This window comes from Leptinotarsa decemlineata, unplaced genomic scaffold (genome assembly GCF_025532065.1).
Source record: "Leptinotarsa decemlineata unplaced genomic scaffold, Ldec_3_MD MMD2_tig00004307_RagTag_RagTag, whole genome shotgun sequence".
Lineage (NCBI taxonomy): Eukaryota > Metazoa > Arthropoda > Insecta > Coleoptera > Chrysomelidae > Leptinotarsa > Leptinotarsa decemlineata.
The window spans coordinates 2,478,101-2,502,499 of NW_027412606.1; the positions used below are offsets into that span (position 1 = coordinate 2,478,101).

Sequence of the window (24,399 nt, forward strand, 5' to 3'; positions counted from 1 at the left end):
GTATTCCTGATATGTACCGCTCTTGGAGGAATCAAATGTGCCAAGCCGCTTGAATACTACCCGTGAAAGTATCTATAGAAGAGAGACAAATCTCCAATCTTTCTTCGATGTTCCAGACTATTAAGGTTGCAAGTGATCTTCGCGTTTCCAATGAGGCGGATGGTTCTTTTCTCAATGGAATCCAGCAGCTTTAGGGTATGTTTGGGGGTGGACCTCCATACATAAGAGCAATACTCCAAATAAGGTCTGATCTGAGATTTATGAAGCATCCAAAGTTGCTGACGTGTGTGAAGTTTTCTGGTTTGGAACAGTGTTCCAAGCTTTTGAGGAGCAGCCTTCGCAATTCCAGCGAAAAAAATCAAACTGGTAGGTAGTAGATTTTCAGTTTGTAATATTTTCAAATCTGAATATGTACTGAATACCTACCGAATATCTACGTACTCTTCATTTGCAAATGGTTTAACATAGTTTTTTACTTCAATATCCCTGTCGAGTATCTACCCACACAGCACCAGATATTCATGGAATATTCCCTGTATATCATAAAACGAACGTATATATTCCAAATATTCATAGAATATTCTTGGAATATATACATGCCTTTAGAATATTCATAGAATATGCTTGAATGAATATGGCAGGATTATTCCCGAAAGAATGTGCATAGAATGTCTATAAATGGATTATTCTCCCTTGAATATTCTAAGAATATTGTCGATCGAATATACCATATGGTATATTCTTAGAATATATCCCCACGGTATATTTTGGAATATTCTATACAATGGAATTTTGAATTATCTTTTAATAACGTATTCAAATAATTCAATATTATTATAAACAAAAATATTTGAAGATCTTAATCGAATGCATAACCTAATGTATATAACCCTGATAGTATTAACCAGTTTTTGAACTCAACGCGAAGATTCTGGATGAATTGCTCCAATAGCAACTGTCGGAAACGACAAAAAAATTTGAATGGGCCAATAAATGAACCAATTGCATCAATTAATTGGTTAATTCTCGTCCTATTTGTCCTTTTGTAATTGAAATTATTTAATTACAAAGCGAAAAATCCTGGAAACAGAGAAATGGGGAAGTGAAGAATTGGAGTAAACGTTTCTCATTGGTCAATTGAAGTGTAGCGCGCGACAATCGAATAAGTTCTGTGAAAGCGGCTGTCCCTTAATGCTTGGTACCTTTGCGTTAAATTCGACATTTGATTCAACATGGCGGTTGACGTGGCAGGTTCGCGTGTGTAATGCATGGTGTGTTGGTGTTATTATCAAAGTATAATTCTGTCACGTTCAGTGTACCATTTATAATTTGGGGTTGTCCAATTTGCAGTACAGCGAATAGTTTGATTTTGGATCTTCAAACAGGAGAGTTGCATATATTCAGTCTTCAAGAAAAGTAAGTAAAATGCAATAGTATCGATAGTAAAGTCATGGTGATTAACCTACTATACCTCATTTTAGGTTCGAGGAGAGTTGGTGGGATTTGTTGGTTTGACTAAGTACATGTTTGAACTAGAGTGATTTCAGTTGTGTATCTTCAATAGAGAAAAGTAAGTGAATGACACATTCTTTTGTATCATTTGTTTTCATAATTTTTATCGCTCGTTTTCAAGATAGTATCAATTTGCCCAAAAGGAAACAGAGGGGTACCTGGTACAGGCAGGTGCGCCAAGGAACTGAAAACGTAATGAGTACTTTTCAACAAGACAATGCAAGTTGCTCTCCAAGTCATAAAATGTTGTAAATGTTCATGAGTAACCTATGCGAAAAATATCTATTTGATCTTTATTCCAGTTTTATTGTGCCACTTTCAAATAGTGATAATGAACGTTAATGTACATTTTGTTCCAGGTATTACTATTGAAACACTGGCTGATGCATTGTTGGACAAATATAAGGAAAACTTTTCTGGTGAGCAAAGTTTGAATAACTTTAAGTAAGTGAAATTCATTGAAGAACCCATCATACCACTCATTTTAAATACTTCATTTGTGGGTTTATTTTTTTAAGTGAGAAACCTAACCTAACCTATTTCTTGATGTAATTCATTTTTTCTTTTTCAGTGAAATGATATATTTATTATTTTTTAATTAGTGCTGATGAATTCACAGAGTTGATATTTTAGTATATTTTTTAGTATACATTTGTTTGAGAGTAGGAACATCCTAATTTGAATACATTTCTAATATTTGTAATATGACAGTATTCAGGAATATTTTATTCAGTGAATAAATATTTTGAATTGGATTTTTTATTTTTAATATTGGTTGAAATGTCAAATATTCCAGTGTATATTGTTTTTAAAATATATTTGTTTATGAATATTATGTGTTTTATTACTTGTGTGAATCTTGCATCAAAATGCAATATATACATGCCTAATAGCGTTTACTCGTCACATTCTTGGAATATTCCAAATATTCCTAGAATATTCATAAAATGTATTTAAAGAATATTCTATGGTGTTAACCTATTGTATACCTACAATAAACTAAGAATATCCTGAATATTTTATGAATATTCCTCGGGTTCTATTCCTGGAATATTCTTAATAGAATATACCTTACATATTCTAATAATATAAGATATTCCAAGAATATTCCCAAGGAATGTTCTTAAAATATATCAAAGGTTCACCAGGAGCACTTCCAGGGAATATTCTCCAGAAGATATATATATATATATATATATATATATATATATATATATATATATATCCATGGCATATTCATAGCATAATACAATATCCTTAAATATATATTCATGAAATATACCTGGAATATCTATTGCTATGTGGGTACCTGCATGCCTATCATCTAGATTTGAAATGTCAATTCTGTATATCTTTGAGAGCACTATAACAGAAGGGTGTGTAAATATACCCCCTGGAAAACCTCAACTAATCTAACTCACTCACCTGTTAGCCCAGAGGTTCCAAAAACACCGAAAATCCTGTCGACACGTGCTGCCAATCACAAAACCGGTGCCAACATAAATAAACAAACGAAAGCAAGATAAAAAATCAACTGTTCCGCGCTCGCGAACAGCTGATATTCGGTGTATTATGTGCGAAGAACGATGTTTTGTTTTCCTTGCAGGTTTATGCGGTAGTAGCGTACGTTTGCGTAGCAGGATCCATTATTCTGCAGCAGGAATTTGTATTTGCTTGCTAGTCCGAGACGAGTTTGAGTTCATTTTATGACTACGGGAGTGAAACAACTGGGTAACGGTGTTGAGAGACCGGTTTGCAGTGTCGAAAAAGTGGACGATTTAGAATAAAATTCTTCAATTGATTGAAGCGAGCGTTATTCGATTATATTGTATGTTCTTGACGTTGAAATAGTTCCTTGTCTACTCTAAAAATGCATTCAATGAAAGTATCTACAATGAATGCTGATGTGCATGCAGTGTATGAAATGAAAGTGAAACTCAAATCAGTAATAAATATGACGCGATGAGCCTTGTCAAATTGTATTTAAATTACGTACCGGTTTCCTGTACATAGAAACATCTAATCCAATCGAAAATGAATAAATATACATGATGATTCAACATAACTCTGATATTGGAGATGTGACATTAATGCAGATATGACTTTTTAGTGAAATGACTCTTCTTTCAACTGAGAGGTGGGTAGTTCCCAAACGCTTATTTTTGAGAAAAGAGGATTTTTTCCTGCCTATATGCAGGGATATATGTAGTTCCCGAACTAGGCCGGGAAGAATCACATTGTTGTCATTGTACCTAAATATGAAAACCTTGGTAGATATGGTTTTGATAAATTCAGTAGATCATTACCATGGCAGCGAAATAACGACACACAGCTATTTGACATGAAATTAGTTGACATTTTGCGTTGATATAGCGAGTTTGGAAGTATGCCTTACGAAATTTCCAATGCAGTAGCTGCTGCTACAGCACGATCATTACCTGCAAAAACAAAGTTCAGGTACGAAAACGTTTATGATTTGTCTCAGAATGGATGTAAACGAAGAAATGCAAAACTATTACAGAAGACGTAATTTTGGCTCAGTTGGTGCAAAAATCTGAAACTGTCAAATCCTCTACTTTGTGAAGCATGTTGAAAGGTACCATTTCAGTGAAGAAAAATGTAAACAACGCCACTTTCCCGAAGGTTATCGCATTTATTGGAGGAAATAATGTTGATTATTGAGCAAAGAAATCAATAGTCTTCAACAGTAAGAAGATCATTGAATTCATTAGGAGAAAAAATAATAAAACACACCTAAAGCTGAAAATAATTTTAACAAAATATTACATTTGTAGGATATAGGAGTATTAGCTGAATTTTCTTTATTTTTGGTAGCGACAATTATTGGGTTCGTCGGTTCGTATAGACGGGAAAAACTAACAAAAATGTTAATTGATGTAGTAAACAACAAGGAATACATATGTTGCTTGTGAAAATACCAGATTCCAAAACAAATATTGAGAGAACCTTTGGTATAATTGGGCAAGAAAATCTGCTGTTGTATAGACAATCTTTATTTTTACAGCCATCTCATACTCCAAATATCAGATTATTCGTGAATTACAAAAAAGGAAAATTTTCGATTCAGCCTTTGGTATCCACAGTTTTGGAAATCTCGGATTGAGAATCGCAGAATTTTTAAATTCAACCAATCGTGAAAATTACTCAAACCACAGCATTCGTCGAACTTCAGCGACGTTATTTGGTGATAATAGTGGAAATATCTACGGCACACAATCTGAAGCTCAATGGGAAAAAATCTTCTTGATTTTGGGTCCTACGGCATGCAGAAATTCAGCCACTGGACAGATAAGAATCAAAATTGAAAATGACTACCTCCCTCAGGTCAAGGAGTGCCGGAATCTAGGTTTGTATCTACACAGTGAACTGAGATTTTCGGGACATGTCAGCAACTTATGTAAGGTATCATATAATGGTCTCAGACAATTGTATCCAAATCGTGATCTTCCTTCCACAAACAAGAAGCTGACATTATGCGAAAGTCTAATTTTTTCAAAGCTCTCATATTGTGACAGTGTTTATGGACCTTTCTTACGTCTATGCGTTTCCGTCCGTCTGCAGAGAATACAAAATGCCTGCATAAGGTACGCATACGGATGTCGCAAATTTGACCATTAGCCACAAAATGAAAGAATCAGGTTGGCTTTCAATGCAGAATATGAGAAAACTACACCTCCTCACAGATACCCACAAAACCCTTCTGACCCGAAAACCAGCTTATCTTTGTGAGAGATTGAAGTTGTTTTCAAGCATACCCAACTCTCGGACGCGACATAAAAATATCTTAGTAATCCCAAAGCATCGCAGTTCCATTTATATTCGCAGTTTTTCTTACAGTATCGCCTGGCTCTATAACCTATTGCCGAAAGAATATGAATCGTTCAGTCTAAACAATTTCAAGAGAAGTTTGATAATCAAATTTAAAAAAAATTCGGACTGACAATCTTGATAACCACATATACAACTGTTCGATTGCCTTTATGGATCTCTGTATTATGATTACGATTATACTTGTATACACTCCCTTTTTCATGGTAGGGTTAAAAAACAGCTCAGGCTGAACCCCCGCCAATTATTCATTTACTGAAATACCTAGTATCTTACTGTCAATGCTATGTATTCTATTGTATTATGAAGAATAAAGTCTATTTATTATAATTATTATTATTTTTATTACGTTTGAAAAGACACAGTGGTGGGAAGTCTAACAATGTTGCTGACAAACAAAATTTAAATTGCCAAGACCATTCAAAAATTTCATCAGATCTGTTTTAAAACAAACTGTTTTTCCATTAACCAGCTATCGCCCGCTACGAGCGACAACTCTCAAAAGTCGAAACTTGTGCGAGCTGAGGTAAAACGTGTGATTCCTAGCACGTTCCTAGACGAAAACAATCAACGTGAAACGCAAACTTCTTGTGGCCATAATAAAAGTCATTTAAATATACCTACCAAGCATTTCAAACAAATTGAATCCTTTCAGTATAAAAATTGCTCGAATTTTCAAATATTAATATGAATGAGAATTAGAAATACTATTTTGGTACATAATTTTTTTTGTTGTAAAATTAGAAATAAGAATATGAGTTTGCGTTGGGTTAGGTTAGTTTCAAAGTGAGTGGATCTATTCAAACCTTCATTGCAACTTGCAACTATTCATGGCACGTCACACCAATTCAAACTCAACCACATCTTTCGAACACATTCAGTCAGATCATCTGATGAATGCTCTCCCAGGTCTGATGTTGAGATTGAAACTCTGCCAAACACAGAAACATAATTAAGGCCGCAGCGGGACACGCACAAAGTATACACCTACTTTGGTGTGTGAAAGCTATTTTCCCTTTTTATTGGCCGTGGTCTGCAGGTTTTTGTCTGACGTTTCGTCTACTACTGCGGTATACATTATCAAAGGCGATGTGGTAACGGACGAAGTGCCCGAGTTGGTGCTCAAGTTGTTACAGAAACATTCAATGTTTATAGAAGGACAATAATAAAAAATAAACAAATAATTATAGATGTGGACTGTTAACATAGGGATATCCTATGTATACTTAGTTCTTGCGGCGATACCGGCCGGGGGGGGCGTGCCTATTTGTTACCAAAACAAATGTTTGTACCGTAATTTGGCTACATACATGTTTTTTTGAAATTTTTTAATGTATATTGTTGGGATTTTTGTAGAAATGTTTCTAGAAATATTTCATTGAACTTGTGTTTGTCATATATTTTAAGTCATTTCTATATGTACCGCACATCTTTTTTGCTTCATACTTTGTAGATTTATTGTATATTGGGATATCCTAATTCATTAAACTAAAGATATATCTATCTATATCTGTATCTGTAGATTAGGGAGGGTGAGTGTAAGCCCATAGCACTTAGGCCACATATGACCCATTGTACATCCTCCCGAGGAGTTGTCCTCCTAGGTCATCGTCCATCCTGTCCTTTCCAGGAAAGTGGACAGGTCGCTGGGAGACATCTCCTTTATATCGGCAGGTGTAGGCCAAGACTCGCCGAACACACACTCTCTTATTGACTATAACTCCGGGCACTCGCACAGGACATGCCTGACAGTCTCATCTTCCTGTTCACACATCCTGCATAGAGGTGTGTCCACTAGCCCCATATTATGGAGGTGTTTCTTCAGTTGACAGTGGCCAGTCAGAAATCCTGCTGTTAAGCGTAGATTTTTCCTGGTCATCGCCAGAAATTTCTTCGGCGCCAGCTTCCTAAGGTCGCCCAGGTTGATTCCATTCCATATCTTTAGGGATTGAGCATGGGTGTAACATTTAGCTAGTTCCGCAATTGTCGAAGTCATCAGGCCGTAGGTGCCACTGGGTCCTAAAACTCTTAGTCCAGCCGCTTCCTTGGCTAAAGAATTGGCATTTCGATTACCTTTACTCCTGTCGTGTCCCTTTAACCCACCTCAGGATAATGTTATTATCTACCGAGGCTTTGGCTAAATCTTGGTGGCACTCTAGTACTAGCCCTGAGGTAACACGTTATCTTTTCAAGGCTAATAGGGCTTGTCTGCTGTCAGTGCAGATTGTTATGTTTTTGCCAGAAATTCCTTTCCTGTTTATTTCGTTTGTGGCGATTGAGATACCAGCCAGTTCTGTTTGGACCACACTGGTATTTTTTCCCATTCTTAGGTTTAGTGATCTGGAGTATACTCCACATCCTGAGCCTTCTATGGTTTTTGAGTCGTCTGTATATATGCGTATTGCATTTGTAGCATCTGACTGTTTTATTTGTATTTTGTAAGGTTTATTAAACACAAACCTGGGTTCAATTGCATCACTGATTGCCTGCAGCAGAGGTTGTGGAGTAAGTGCTTCTTGCCTATTTCTTCCTACTTCGAGGTTTAAACTAGCCGTGCGCAATCGTAACACGGCTATTAACGCAACCTCCATAACGTACAGGTCCAGAGGAGTCAGACCAGGGCTGCCAGAACTAGTGTTTTCGTATTAGATCTAGTGATTTCGGCCAATGTTCAGTACGTTAGTCTTGCATCTAACACATCTAGTACATTTTAGCAAATAATTTATATTTAGTACAATGTTTAGTACAAATGAGAAGCTCTTGTCAAAATCGTCAATTGTCACTGTCAATTGCCATATCTGAATTGTTAACAAATGTAAATGACGGTAAAAAGTGTTTTGTCATTTTGTTAATATAAATTATAAATAATGGACAAGTAAATTGAAAATTGTACATTATAATTAATAATCATGTATCAATACGTTTTATTTTTGAAGGTTTGTTATACGAGAAGAAAAGCAGGTTGCTTTAGAACTAGAACCGGTCAATGAAAATGAAAGTATTGTTTTAGAAATCGACACTGATATTAGCCAAGCAGAATTAGAGATTAGAGATACTCATTTTAACCATAACAATGATAATATCGATAATATGGAACATATAGTTTCTATACAAGAGTTATAGAATAGATCCATTCGTTTTGTTGACATCTGAATTTACGAATTTTTTTAGTTGCTGTACCAGTGATATAGGCAAAATATGTTGAAATAAGTTTTTTCGTTATCATTGTTTTAAGTATTTATATCTGTATGTATTTCAGAAAATATTTTTTATTATAATAAATGCATATATTTATTTTTTTTATATAGGTCTACAGCAAGATTGTGAAGTTTTGTCCCTTTGTTATTATAAATAAATCATTGATTTAAGTTCCCGCTATTTATTTGAAGTTCCCGCCATTTATTTAGTACTTTTCGTGTTCGGTGTTGGTGCTTTTTAGTCCGTTTTGGTACATATTGATATTTACTTTTTTCAGTACATTTTGCCCGGATTTAGTACTTTTTCTTTCATGATTTAGTACATCATTGCATTTTCATTCTGGCAGGGCCGAGTCAGACCCTATCTGTTTATATATCTATCTATCTATTAATAAACAAATGTAACTGAATCACAATCATTATAAAAAAATATGTATAGGAAAAAAAAAAGAAAAATAAAAGAAATCAGTTTATATATTTTTATTGTAATTTTTGAAAAACATTTAGATGAAAAATACTTTTTAATATCTATATACATAATAACCTTACTTTCAATATATAGCAACCTGGACTGTGTTGCCGTTTCTCTCTCGCTACTCCCTGTTTATAGAGTGAGCTTTGATATATATGATTCAGACGTATTCGGATTTTTTCTAAAGGTACCTTTTCTATATATACATAATTGAAAACAATTACTAATTTTCTACTACCGTGTTAGGAATCACACGTTAAAAGGTAAGACCTCGTTGATCCTCAGCTCGCACAAGTTTCGACTTCTGAGGGTTGTCGTTCGTAGGGGTGCGACAGCTGGTTAACGGAAAAACATTTTAAACAGAATCGATTTGATTTTCAAGTGAAGGATTTTGAATAAGGCGTTGGAGAAACCAACAACAGAAGTTGATACATAATGGAAAGTCACGAGTTCGGAGTGCCTGAACTTTTAGAATATGATAGGGATATGACAAATTATTGATTAACATTTTCCATACTATACAACTCTATTTTTCTGGAGCTTTTAACCAGGTGTTGCTGTGGTTCTTTCTCAAAACTTCCTGTTTCCCTTAACCAGTGTGAATTCTTGAAAAGGTGTTTGAAGTAGGAATTGAGCGGTTCGGATAACGCCGTTAGCAAGTCCGTATATGAAATGTATGTCAGCATACTCTGCATTGGTAAACTTTACCATTTTCAAACAAATAATCACACGAATAACAATTAAAACTATGCGACATGCCAGCATAAAAAAAACATTAGAATAAACATAATAGTAGGCACCAAATTCTCAGAAATATTTCATTCAAACGAAAATATTGTTGTCAGGTTATGATTCTATATATTTTATCATCTTCAATTTAAATCATACACTCGCAGCTAAATAGTCACATAGTAATGGACAACGTGTTTTATTTATTAAAAAAAACTACCCGCTTATGAAATGTATTTAACAGCATCAATGCTTATTGAATGAATATAAAAAAAATAATTTTTACTCTGCGACTAAAATTTATGAATGGCAACTTTGCGTACACAGAAATGTTTGTGGGGCGGAAAAAAACGGCAGATTTAATTTGTCACAAGATACAGAGATATGTAAATATTGGCCCATCATGTGATGATTATATCTTTTTGCGATTATTTGCAAAACTTCACAAAGAATCAAGGCCCACTTGAAATTTTGGTCTGAAATTTTGAATTTATTCCTTATTTTAGATGTCAAACATCATTCATCATTCTACCAAACTTTTTGTAAAACTGGTACCTACTTTTCTCGCGAAACATTTTTATTTACTTTACTAACACCCTGTACATTCGTCTAAGATTATTTTTATGTCCATCTCATTTCCAAAAGCGCAAATTTTTTATTGTGAATATTATTTGTATTTATTTGTAATTATTATTTGTGAATATAGTTTTTAAATACTAGCAATACACTTGAAATTGACATTTCTTCATCTGTTTAGTATAAATTCCTTAGTCACTGCAAGAGACAGATTAAGGAAAAAATGTCAGTCATTTCTGAGAATTTGGTGACTGCTATTTTGGAATTATACTATACACTACTTGATACTTTTATTTTCAAAGATTTCGCGAATCTATGAGAAGACAATTGGATGCATCGATTATTTCAAATTAAGTTGCTACTTGTAGCAACTTTTACAAGAATACCTTCTACATGTTTGACAAGACTACCTTTTACCTGTAGAAAATGCCATACATACATGCACGACAAAGTGGTGACTCACGGAAAGAGACCAAGACCTGTAGGTAACGCCCCCTATAATCAAGTGCAAAACTAAAATCAATTGGAATGTATCATATCAAAAAGTCCCAAAAACCAATTTTTGTCCAAATATCAACATCTTTTTGAAATTTATTCACGAGAAACCAAAATAAAAGACATTTTCAACACCATGTATCTCAAAAATGAAAGCCTTGCGGATCAATGCTTATATGAACTTTTTACCTTATAAATAACTGGGGAATCGTCCAGTAAAATACCGGACACTCGTTACATAACACACTGTACGTAAATAGAAAATTAGTAATCGTTTTCGAATATACATTTTTTTCTTTCTTGAGGTTTCAATCTTTAAAAATCGTAGTGAAAAAATGTTGATGAATTAGAAGCTATTCATCATTCAACAATCTTTTCAGTTGTATCAATGTCAATTTGAATTATTGTAGAGATTTTTGTTTGTCACTGCTAGGAAAGTTCTGCCTATAGCTAGGAGGAGGAAAATGTGGTGAAAATCCCAATGGTTGAAAACTAGTATGTGTGGCAGGTGGCGGCATACATTGCGCACTGAATATTGTATTGCTGTCTGGCCTTGGTGGGGGTGCCCTTTGGTATGGCGGAGGAGTCCTCAGGTATGGAGGGGTACTCCAAAATTGAGGTGGTGCCGCATTTGTTCTGGGATTATTGTTCCAGCTGTAATAATAACGACAGTTAATGAACTATAGAATAGTATGTAAAACACAGCATTCCTGAATTAGAATAGACGACAAACCTAAAAATATTTTCATAATATACTACTCTGTTCAAAAAATAGGTTGGGTTATCATTTTTCTCAAAAAATATTCGTTCGTTCCTCAATTTCCATGTTGTCCCTTTCAAAATAGTCCCCCTCAGATATAATACACTGGCGCTAGAGTTTCTTCCAATCCTCGAATCAGTTCTGATAAATACTTTTTGGTATGTCCTTGAGCTCTGTCAGCGATTCAGTTTTATCACCTCACTCGTCGCAAAACGCTGTCCTTTCATGGGTCGTTTCAATTTCTGGAACGAAAAAACGACATAGGGGGGCAAATTTGATGACCACTGTGGCTGAGGCATGATTACGGTGTTGTTTTTTCCTGTAAAACTTGTAAACATTTCTCTGACTCACAGTACAATCACCGTATGCCACTGTCAATATTTCAAGTGTTTTTGAGCACTTAATTACATTTTTAACACACAATTTGGTCCAAATTCAGACTGGAAAGATCCAAGATCTGCTAAAAATTAGTACTATTATTCCAATTCCTAAGGTGAATAAAACTATCAGAGCTGAGGAATTTAGGCCAATTAATACGCTGCCACCCATTGAGAAAGTACTTGAGTATGCTGTTTACAATCAATTGCTAAACTTTGTGAATGAAAATGAGATTCTGTTTGATAATCAGTCAGGGTTTCGAAAAAAGTACTCTTGTGAGTCGGCATTGCAGAGGTCACTCAACTATTTGATAAACAAATTAGGTAACAACAAGTTTATAGTAGCGGTATTTTTAGATTTGAAGAGAGCTTTTAAAACAATCGACAGAAATACAATCCTCAGCAAAATGAAAATATATGAAATTGAGTGTATGAATGGGTTTCAAACTATCTGGAAGGCAGAAAACAAAGAGTTAGAATCAATGGTACAATTTCAAATGAAATATTAAACAATAAAGGAGTACCCCAGGGAATTATATTGGGCCACTTACTATTCATTATATATTTAAAAGATATTAATATACATGTCGATGGTGAATTGATCAACCTGTTTGCAGACGATACTCTATTAGCTTGTAGTGATATAAGCCTGGATGCTGCTGTACAGAAAATGGATGTGATATTGCAAAAAGTTGACAAATATATGAAAATTAATAAATGGAAATTGAATGTGAGCAAAACTACTGCCATGATCCTCACTTCAAAATACAAACATAAAAAAATTAATATAAACCAGATAAATATTTCTATCAATGATGAAAATATAACAGTGATTAGTACTGTGAAATACTGAGTGTTTCAACTGGACTGCAATCTCACATTTGAAGAACATTTTCAATACATACATAAGAAAATTTCGAAAAAATTATTTTTACTCTACAATTTCAAAGCATCTGTCTTTAAACACAAAGATATTAGTCTATAAAACAATTATACAACCACACTTTGATTATTGTGCTTCGATTTTATACTCTTTCAATTTGAACAAACAGGCACAACTACAAAATAGAGGAATGAGAATTATATTGAGAGGAAACCGATATACGCCCATAATTACAATGTAAACATCTCTAAATTGGCTTTCGGTATCCCAGAGACAATGATATTTGTGCATAAAACTTTTAATGATTCAACTGGAACATATCTTAAAAAATATAATTGTTCTAATTATAATATTCACAAATATTACACTAGACATAATATTGACATACATAAACATAGAACTAATACCAAAATCAGTATGAACTCAGTATATGTCAAAGGTTTTGATACGTACAACAAATTTAAATGTTCTGTTTTCTCGTGCCACATATCCTTTTACTTGCGCCCAGATTAATTCTATTGGGTTTAATTCGCAGTGGTATGGTGGTAACCTTAAAACTGTAATTCCACGACCTAACGCCATTTCATCCACTGCGAATTTTTTATATTTGTCTGTGTGTAATTTTGTTAGCTGAAGTAGTTCTGCCTTTAAACTATCTTTGTTATATTGGATGTTCTTATTAATTAACCATTCTTGAATTGCTGCTTTTTTCCATGATTGTTTCGGTAATGGTTCTAAATGTCGACTATGGTATGGGGCATTGTCCATGACGATGACAGACCCAGGTTCCACAAGTTGAATGATGCCTTCAAACCATTTTTCAAACACCTCCGCATTCATCTCTTCATGATAGTCGCCTGTTTTCTTAGATTTAAATATTAATTCACCATTTGGTAAAAATCCACTGTCGCTTCCTATATGCGTAACTATCAGACGACTACCTTTTCCAGATGGCTCTTTTAACCTGACAAACCTTCAATAAAGGCTTGTCGTGCACTTGTTATATTACCATCCTGCCATACTTTTTTGACCGTATGTCCTTGGTTAACCCATGTCTCGTCCATGAAGTACAATTTTTTTTGAGCTTCCGAAATTCGTCAATTTTTCTTAGATAGTTTCTTCTCCATGCTATTATTTCTTGACGTTCAATGAGAATGCTTTTCCTGTCAACTTTTCCGTACGTAAATTTCATTTCGTGTACAAGTTTCCTAAAAGTTTCTTTACCCATTTTTGGGACCAATTCATGATCGCTAAGTGCCTCCAGAACTGTTTGTAGTGTGGGCAGCTCATTTCTGAAAAAGAAACTGTGAATAGTTCTGCGTATACTGGTTTTGGCGTCTTCATCAACTGTGATTTTTTTTCGTCCGCTACTAGTTTTTGGCGTTTGTACGTCCCCATGAATTTCTGCTTCTCTTAGTATTTTGTAAATCGATGATTTTGGTACACCGGTATAATCAGAGCACATATCAACTAATTTATCTTTTGTAATTGTGGAACTTAATGATGTAGAAATGCCCGGTTGGTTATTCGAAGGTACCCATGTAGAATTACAGCATATATGCACAAAGTCATCTTTTGGTGGCTGATGATCTCTTTCAAGACAGTGAAATACTCGCAGTACAATTTGTTTTTCTCTTACTGACCGAGACTCCGACCGTTTTACCTTTTTCGACGTGGAAGGCCCGACCATGTCTCCCATTTTTTGAGTAGTTTGAGAACGGTGTAGAAATATAATTATGTAACGCTTAAACACTTATTAGCACTATTATTTTCACCAATTGTTATCACAACACGTCGATTGCTGACTAACTTAACTGTAAAACGTACAATTCACGCTGTATAATTCACAAACCAATGATACGCTCATGGCTGCAAGTACATTAGTGAGGACTGCAACAATGAGATGGAAGTTACAGTAAAGTGACAAAGACAGAAATATCGTTGCGTACAGCGTTGCCACTAGTTGTAATAAATATCTAACACTATACAGAAAATAATGAATTTTAACTGATCAGTAATCAGGAAATGTATAAGTATTACTCATTACAAGCTCATTACTGATTTTTGTCATAAATAATACCTTTTAATCGTACTAGTATTGTGTATTATCTATAATTTGTCACAACCTACAACTCTACTGCTTACTATATTTTGATTCTGCTATAAACTGGTAACGTAAAATTTAGATATGACAACGCGCTTTACTCTCAATCATTATTGGTTTTACTATAGGCCCGATTCTTTTCCTTATTTATGTAAATGACCTGGTGACTCTTTCAATTCAAGGAAGTTTTACCATCTTTGCGGATGACACCACACTCCTTTGGAGTGGAAAAAATACTCCTAATATGAAAGAAACTATCTAGAGTAATTTAGAAGTTGTGAAAAAATGGTGTGACGCGAACTACTTGTGCTTTAATATTAAAAAAAACAAACCTACTCACCTTCAGCTGTAATATCAACAATGTATACTTGAATGGACAAATTCTTGAGAATAAAAAGCAATTCAAATTCCTGGGAATCTTCATGGATAACAAATTAAAATTTGATCAACATATTTCAGCTTTGAATAAAAATTGGCATCAGGATGTTATGCACTTCGAATAGTTTCAAATGAACTGGGTTCATCCACAAGGAAAATGGTATATCATTCCCTGATTGAGTCCCACCTGAGATATGGTGATGCCTTCTGGGGATTTTGCAGTCAACAACTTTTTCATTCAGTGTTTGCTTTGCAAAAGCGAGCGGTTAGATACTTATGCAAGGTGGGAGTACGTGAGTCACGCAGAACATTATTTTTGAGAGAAAAAATTCTCACTGTTACTTGTAATTTGATACTTGAAACTGTTTGCATGATTTACAAAAAACATAACATGGTTGGAACTCCGGAACCTACAAATTATATAACCCGGCAAGTAACTGAAAATAAAATACATCTTCCTGTTCCAAAAACAAGCCAGACAAAGTATTCTTCAATTTATGAGAGTAAAAAGCTGTATAATCACATACGTTACGAAATTAGGAAGGAAAAAAGCTATAAAATGTTCAGAAATCTTGTTAAAGATGCCCTTGCAACTAAAACCTTACAATCTTGATGAATATTACAATGGAACTTTGCTGTGATTTGATACAGGTGTTTTTTTTTGTTGTTTATATTGACACCTATACTTTAAATTATATTTTATACTGGGATATATATTATTTTATTGCCATGGCACGTGAACTTATGTTTAAATTGTATACATTTTTTATTTACATCTTTTAAAAGGGACTATACAAACTATTTTGTCTACAATTTGTTAAATTTTAATTTCTATTGATATATTTTATCTATTAGATGTGAATTTAGTTTTGCTCAAATTGTGTTTCTGTGTATTTGTGTTTTTGAATTGTTTCTTTTCTCTTATTCTTTGAAGTGCTATATATACCAGATTCTTTAACAAGCTTTGTCAATAAGTTTGTATTTTCTTGGACAATGAAGTATATGTCTATTCTATTCTATCATCAGAAAACGATTGTGGATGGACTTATTCTTTTTTGAGATTCCCTTTCCATATCATTTTATCTTTTTTCTAACATCTGAAAATTCAGGTCCTCAATTTCTCAAACCAGTTTCAATACTAAAACAAGAACTTTGCTTCATAGAATCACAAAAATATGATATTTGAGAATGAGATCAAAACAGATATAAAAGAGAAACAAATTAATTATTGATTCACGTCACTCTCAAAAATTTAAAAACAAATGATTCACCTCGAATTATTCTGGTACAATGGAGGAGGAACTGATGGATCATAAAAAGGAACTGGGGTTTGGTATTGTCGACCAGGTGCCATATTCGAATATTTCGTATTCCTTCTTCCTCTGCCTCTACCTCTACTGCTCTTGGAATATGAATGATTGCCGTTTTCTGAGATTGTACCACAGGATTTCCTTTTTTGTGGTAATTTGTCACAAACTTCTTCATCTGAGGAAGACTCTTCACCGCTCAATGCATCAGTGTGTTTTTCTCTGTGAACAGTTGACATGAATTACAAACAAAACCATTGAAAACTTGGGTAAGCAAAACAAAGAAATGTCGAAAAAAATAATTGATGTCAAAATTTTTTCAAAGATTTTATTTTGAAGAACTTGATCTCAATAAGAATTTTGAACTCGCTTTGAATTCTATGAACGAAGTTTCGGAAGATGTTCTGGTCAGTGTTGAGATAATCAGGAAGAACGCAAACGAATTTTGAGATTTCCATTTTATATAATTTTATCTTTTCTTTTTTCTTACACCCAAAAATGCAAGTTCTCAATTTTTCAATATTGTTTACTATAATTTCCCTGAAGAAGCTAACCTTTGCGGTGTTATACCCATGTATAATATTCTTTCTTTCTGTTATATTGATTTTTTAAAGATTTTTTTGTGGAGGTGTCAATACTCCTTACTGTTTTCTGGGTAGTTTATGGAAACATGGTCCTAAACTGATTTTTCGGAAACATCCTGTACGTGTATGCATGTGGATTATCAAATATGATATCTGGGCATTTCATTCTTTAGATGTCTACCAAAATACTAGGTGTGTTAAAAAAATACGGTGAAGTTTCAAAAAAATTGATCCAAGAATATGCATCAAATTTTGTCTAAGAAATGGAATTGAGTGCTCAAAAACACTTGCAATGTTGACAGTGGCATACGGTGATTGTACTCTCTGTCAGAAAAATATTTTCAAGGGGTACATGCTTTTCACAGAAGGTGGAGAAGATATGAATGACGACACTCGCCCTTGATGCCCCAGTATCTCAACAACCGATGAAAATGTTGAGAAAGTAAAGAAAATTGTTATGGAAAATTGTCGAATCACTATTAAAGAAATTGCTGAGGATGTCAACATATAAATTGGCTCCTGCAATACGAAGAAAACGTCCGGTCTTGTGTAAAAACAATTCATGGCTTTTGCATCACGATAATGCACCTTCTCGCTCGTCATGGCTTGTTCATAAATTTTGGCCAAAAACAACACCGTAATCATGACTCAGCCACCATATTCACCAGACTTGACCCCCTGCGACTTTTTCCTATTCGCAATAAACAGACCAATGAAAGGACGAGGATTGGAAAAAACGCTGACACAAGTGTATTATATCTATTAAGGAGACAAAACAGAAATTGATGAAAAAATAAATATCATTTAAGAAAAATGAAAATTCACCTTATTTTTTGAACAGGCCTGGTATGTTATTGTGGAATTGGCCGCGGTGGTAGTGCGTCCGACTCACGATCGGAAGGTCGTGTGTTCGATTCCCGCCTCGACCAGATATTTTTCTCGAGAGAATTTATCTGGTTGAAGCTGGAATGATTCTGCAACCGTGTTAGGAATCATACGTTAAAAGGTAAGACCTCGTTAGTCCTTAGCTCGCACAAGTTTCTCAACTTCTGAGAGTTGTCGTTCGAATGGGGGCGGCAGCTGATTAACGGAAAAACAGATTTTTTAAAAACAGATTTTAGAATCGTCTATGTCCCGCTTCAAAATGATTACTGCCAGAAGGCTTTGAGTTCTTTACGCAGACCTGATAAGTGTGATCAGACAGAAAAATATCATATACTTTTGTTATCTAAAATCATGTTCGTGGAGAGGTTATCTATGCAAATAGATAATGTTCTTATAATTAAAAAGTATGGAATTTTTGTTTATATCCATTGATTTCTCTGATGGAACAAAAACTAATATTCAATCATATAATTGATATGGATCTTCCAACATACCAGTAATCATTGAGGAAATTCAATCTTGTTTACAATTATAACAGTTATTATTAGTTTGTGATCGCTCAGTTCAAGATCTGTTATTGAAATAACACAGTTTTTTGATTCAGTCAAAATATGAAATGGCAACAAAAATTTGTTTGAAAATCTTTAGTAGGTATAGCTAAACACCGGAAAATTAAAATAATTATCATAGTAATGGTTATAGATTACCCATTTCATGGGAAAGTATTTGTGTCCATTGAGACAAGCGACACTACACACCCTTTTTTTCATTTCTAAAGCTATTTCTACGTTATTCGAAACATCACATATGCTCAAAAAGTGGCACTTTTTCAAGTAACGGGAGATTTTGTCCAACTTCCAGTTTTTCCGGAAATTACATAAGTTCGATTTTTAAATGAAGCTCTTGAGAAGACGTTTGAAGTAATTTCTCTCACATTATCGTTCGGTATATCATTCCAAATACAAATGTTGTTCAGTGAATGCAATTTGTGGACATTCCCTATAATTTGGCATTTCAAACTTTTTGCGGTTCATACGACTTCCAACAATGTAGGTATTCTGTAACTAATTAACAATAATCCTTCATCGAAAACCAAGTTTATTATTTCATATCAACTTCCCCTATAACCCACAAGGACCTAAAAGAGGTCTAAAGGGATTAAATTGGGTGATTTTGCAGGCCACCTCACAAAACCATGTGATCCAATCCAATATTCAAATATCAACTATGGGGTATCATCGGATTAAAAAAATTACGCAAATTTCGAAAATGTAATAGTATACAGGGAGCTCCATTTAAAAATCAAACTTTGATTTCCTTTTTAAAAAAATACAAGTTGGAAAAAGTCCCCGGTTACGTGAAAAAGTGCCTCTTTGTAAGAATATTCAATATTCTGAATTTCGTAAAAAGAGCTTATGAAAAAAAAATAGGGTATACTATGAGTTTGTGTCACCTGGTATAGCTATTTGTCGGTGAGAAAAAAAACAAAATCAAGCTACTTCCATAAATAAATAATACTTACGCTAATAAATCTTTGAGGAAAACATATAATGAAAGTTTACTATTTGTGGGTGCAGAATAGACTTTCATTTTTTTCTCGATTCCAAGTTTCTTCATCTCATCAATACTTTTGAATCCAACACAGTATGTTGGCGAACTTACTTGACCTATAACATCACATATTTCACCAAACGGCTTCTTTGAATCACCACTATCGATGAAGAGAATGGTGCCAATATTATGAACTGGTGTTCCACTAATAGTAGTAACTGTAACTAAAAGAAAAAAAAACAAAATATAAAGAATTTACGAATAATCAAAAGTGATGTCTGGAAAAATACGCAACACAAGCTTTTCTTAGGCGTTTCCCAAGGACTGAACACCACCACTTATTTATTGTTATTTATTTATTTTTTATTTTTAATCTACTGTAATTATCATTGAAAATATACTAACATCTATTATGCACAAGAATATGTATGTGAATTGAATAAATTGATTGATTGATGTTGTATTAGATGTCAAAATTATCTCTAGGCGGTAGGTATACTGAAAAAACTATGATCCCTGAAAGTGAATGAAAATTCAGAAAATCAACAAAATAGAACAGTTCTTGATCAGTAATATGTGGTCATTCTTATAATACAAGGGTGGTCCAAAAAGTTCCTGGCTTAACCTAGAGATGGCTATAAAGCATATCTTTCAAGAAAAAATAATAAAAATAATTGTAATTTATTGAACAAAATTACAATTTTGCTCATCTGGCTGTCAACCAAAGTCCTTCCGCCGTGTAACAAAATTGTTTTGAAATTACATAGCTTATTTTACAATAATACAAAAAAAAATTGTAAGAATATACAAATGAACAAACAAAACAATTTCATGAATGAAAGTTGTGGTAATTTTTCCAACAGCGTTTCTGTTGGGTGTCGATGTCGTACTCTTGCATGGGGTTTCTTGTCACAGCATACTTTCTAATGATTTCCACATTGTCGTCTTTTCCAGCAAACTTCTGAGTAAGTGACAGAAGTCTTTCCTCTATAGGGATAATACCAGTGAGTTGGCACAGTAGAAGATTTGGACGGTTGTGTTTTGGTTTATAGGGATACCTTAATCTCGTTATTTTCCTAATAGTTGATTGTTGGAGAAGTTGCGGAATTCCGATGATTAAATATGATGAACTGAGACTTAAACGGGTTTGGCTGGAGCTTCTGAAGACGCTGCGTTGTTTAATATTTGTTTGGTAGCCATCAATAGCGAACTCCTTCGATGAATTTGAGAAAATGGAGAAAATTCGTAGTCGTTTGCGCGAGCTAGCAGACTTAGGAGGCATTTCAAAATGTGCGGTACATCGTATATTACTTGAAAATTTGGACATGAGAAAGTTGTGTGCAAGATGGCTATTGCGTTAGCTCACACTCAAGCAAAAACAGTGCCGTGAAGATGTTTCAATTGAGTGTTTAGCGAAGTTTCACAGCAACAAAGCAGAATTCTTGCGACGTTTCATAACAATGGATGAAACATGGGTCCATCACTTTACAGCCGAGACAAATAAAACAATCAAAACATTGGATTCGCAAGGAAGAATCAACTCAAGAGGGGGAACCGACTCCAAAGAAGGCAAAAACCATTTCACCTGCAGGCAAGGTCATGGCATCGGTTTTTTGGTATGCACGTGGGATAATTTTCATTGACTATCTTAAAAAAGGTATAACTATGAACGGCGAGTATTATGGGAATTTGTTGCAACGTTTGAGAAAGAAATCAAGCAAAAAGACAATGCACCAGCTCAAAAATCCATTATTGCAATGACCAAAATTAAAGAATTAAAGTTTAAGTTCCCACCCCTCAGATTATTTTCTGTTCTCAAATTTGAAAAAATGGCTCAGTGGTCAGATATTTTTCAATGATGAAGAAGTGATGTCAGCAGTTGATGGCTATTTTGAGAATCAAGAATTCTTATTACAAAAACCATCTCGAATTATTGAACGTCGCTGGGAAAAGTGTATAGAGCTGCAAGGAGATTTTGTTGAAAAATAAATACATTTTTTTCCAAAAAGTTTCTGTTTTCATTGTTTGGTTGTGTACTTCTGGGACCACACTTGTATAGTGAAAGACCTATTAGGTTTAGGTTAAATTTTCAAGTGTTTCATTATTAAAAATTTTTATTTCTTCTCTCACCTCACCTCATAAACAATAAAATGTCGCCGTGTACAAAGAGTTCCTTATCACCCCGTATACTTCAATCAAGCAATATGCATCTGTGTTCTTTTTTTTTATTCATAACACTATTATTCTTCTGAACTTCATCAATGAAAGTTACTTTTTAGACAATAAAGCATGTTGAAGAAAAAAAATCAGAAACTATTTATTGCAGACCTATCTTTTTTAATTATTTGTTAACTTGTTTCTCTGAATATGCAGTGTATTGAGTTTACATATCTGATTGATAAGCTTATTGCTTTTTCACTTTTATATCTACATGGTGAAACATTTACCTCTTTATATGAGATGTTAAAATGCAGTTCACTCACCTATCTTTTCTATTTCAATTATTGCACAGATTTCACCTACATGTGTGAATGTTTCTTTTTGATAATCCACTTCCAATTCAGAGAGGTCTATAAGGGACGGTGGATCTTCAAAATACGGTGTTCCTGTCTTACATGCCTTATTGGAGCTGTCATTTTTGTTAGACACTGATTCTGATCTGGAAAATAAGATTGTAGTTGAATGCAATTGAATATTGACAAGTGTCTGAAATTTGCCTTTTTCTGAAACAAGAATCCTATAAATAGTCCATTTGAAATCAAGCAATTGGACCCTGGGCCAAAAAATTTCATTCAAACCCTATATGGCAAATGTTACTTCTAGAGCACTAAAAAATCTTAGATTTCACTCTTAGATCTGCAGAGGAATTATCTCAACTGTGTTATACACTTAAGCATCAGATAAATTATGAAATTCCCATCGAGTTTCAAGAAACTTGTCAATAATTGAATGAAAAAGAATAGTAAAGGGTGCATCAATACGGAAAAGGGATCTACTTACTGAAATATGTCAATTGCATTCGTTTTTTGCTGTAAAATAAGGTGACACCAAATATACTTAGACAGGCAAAATCTTGTAAACTAATTGAGTTTGACTAAACTAATTGAGTTTGACTAAACCGAAATTGTTCTGCATTTCTACCTCCCAGTAAAAAATAACGAGAATCCAAGAGTATCTCATCAACTTAGACTATGATTTTTCATATTAATAGACTTTTTTGTCAGCAGCGTCGACTACATTGGATATTAGCTTCGTGTTCAGTGCCACTGCGACAATTCATCATCATTATACTGAATAAGTGAAGAAGAAGCAACTTATATGCAAATCGCACGCTCAAGTTCCGATAAGTAGTACTGAATGTCACATCTTAATTCTTAGAATTGAAATTATACTGTATAATTCGACCCACCTTGAACATTCTTGTGAAAACAACAGAGGCTAAAATAGAGACAATCTAATCGACCCTTATACATCTATTTTTACATTTTCAATGCTGAACATTCATATTTTGTAAGTAACAAAAATCATAATTCAAAAAAATAATGTATATACTCACTCAGAACTACTGTCACTGTCAATTTCTGAACACACAGAACTTGAATCCTTATCGGAATCAGAGTCACTTTCAGAATCTGTGGAACTACTGGAAGTTTCCTTTTGCTCTGGAGTTTCCTTTTGCTCTATTTCATGATTGGTATTATTTTCATCATTATCAGATTCGTCTCCATCACCATAAATCAATAAACATTTCAAGGATTGAGAATTATTTTTCACAATAACTTCAGATTTATGTTGTCTGTGATCCTTCTCAGACAAATTCAGTTTTTCAACTATACTTGCTAAATCGTTTTGTAAACCATCTTGTTTCTCCCTGTCTTCAGAGATGTTTGTGTTCATTTGTGATACTACAGGTCCAGAAATCACTTCACATATCATACCACCGCTTTCATCTGTTTGAGAGTTTATTATGAATTTTTCAGCAGCAGGAATTTCTTGCTCCTTAACACAATTTTCTGGTAGGGTTTTCTGGCACTCATCATTTTCGTTTTTTACCTGGCAAGAATCTTCAGGAAGGTTAGTGTCAGTTTCCACTGGCATGTTTTTCTGGAGTGACTCTTCTACAGTAAATCCATTATTACTTTCTTTTTCCTCTGATTGTGTTGATGATTCATCACTTGCCACTACTTCTTGGAGAGTGTCCGGTTTTTGAATGGTAGACATTTTATTGATTCCAAAATAATCCATCTCCAATTTTGATTTAAACTTATAAATATTAACCTCAAACACTTTATAGTTCTTCTTCTTCTCTTTATATTCGAATTTTTCTTCTTCTTTAATTATAAGTCGATGCTTCATTATTCAGGCGCATTTGACCATAACTTGAATTGATTTGACATTATGTGCATTACAGAACTTAAACATAAACATAAAGTTGTTCTTGTTTGCTTGTAGCAGAATCACTACTGTTTTACTTACTGTCATTTTTGAGTCAACTACTGATAGTAGGTGCTTTTGCTGGAACTAATCCTATTCCATTTTGGGCTATTTCCGACAAAAGTTATTCTCTGCTCGATGTTATTTGATCGAGCAGAGACAACGAATAACTTTTTTCGGGAATGACCCAAGCTGAAATAAGATCAATGTGTGGAATAACGTAATTTCAAAATTTAAACATAAAACTTGATATATATATATATATATATATATATATATATATATATATATATATAATATATATAT

At 33.9% G+C, this 24,399-nt stretch overlaps 1 protein-coding gene and 2 long non-coding RNA genes across 3 annotated transcripts; 2 read left to right on the forward strand and 1 right to left on the reverse strand.

Annotated features, from left to right (window-relative positions):
- Window positions 1-928: 928 nt before the first annotated feature.
- Window positions 929-2,081, forward strand: LOC141483854 (uncharacterized). Its single transcript, XR_012466327.1, has 3 exons — window positions 929-1,416; window positions 1,482-1,570; window positions 1,872-2,081. It is a non-coding gene; the product is annotated as an uncharacterized lncRNA (long non-coding RNA).
- Window positions 2,082-8,055: 5,974 nt separating this feature from the next.
- On the forward strand, window positions 8,056-8,729 carry LOC141483856 (uncharacterized). Its single transcript, XR_012466328.1, has 2 exons — window positions 8,056-8,236; window positions 8,298-8,729. It is a non-coding gene; the product is annotated as an uncharacterized lncRNA (long non-coding RNA).
- Window positions 8,730-9,023: 294 nt separating this feature from the next.
- Window positions 9,024-24,030, reverse strand: LOC111513848 (uncharacterized). The gene is made up of 5 exons (XM_074178757.1): window positions 23,216-24,030; window positions 22,143-22,318; window positions 19,631-19,883; window positions 16,604-16,861; window positions 9,024-11,484 (listed from the first exon to the last, which is right to left on the reverse strand). Exons 1-5 carry the CDS (start codon window positions 24,013-24,015, stop codon window positions 11,232-11,234), a joined length of 1,740 nt encoding a protein of 579 aa, XP_074034858.1. The 5' UTR covers window positions 24,016-24,030; the 3' UTR covers window positions 9,024-11,231.
- Between the last annotated feature and the right edge of the window lie 369 nt (window positions 24,031-24,399).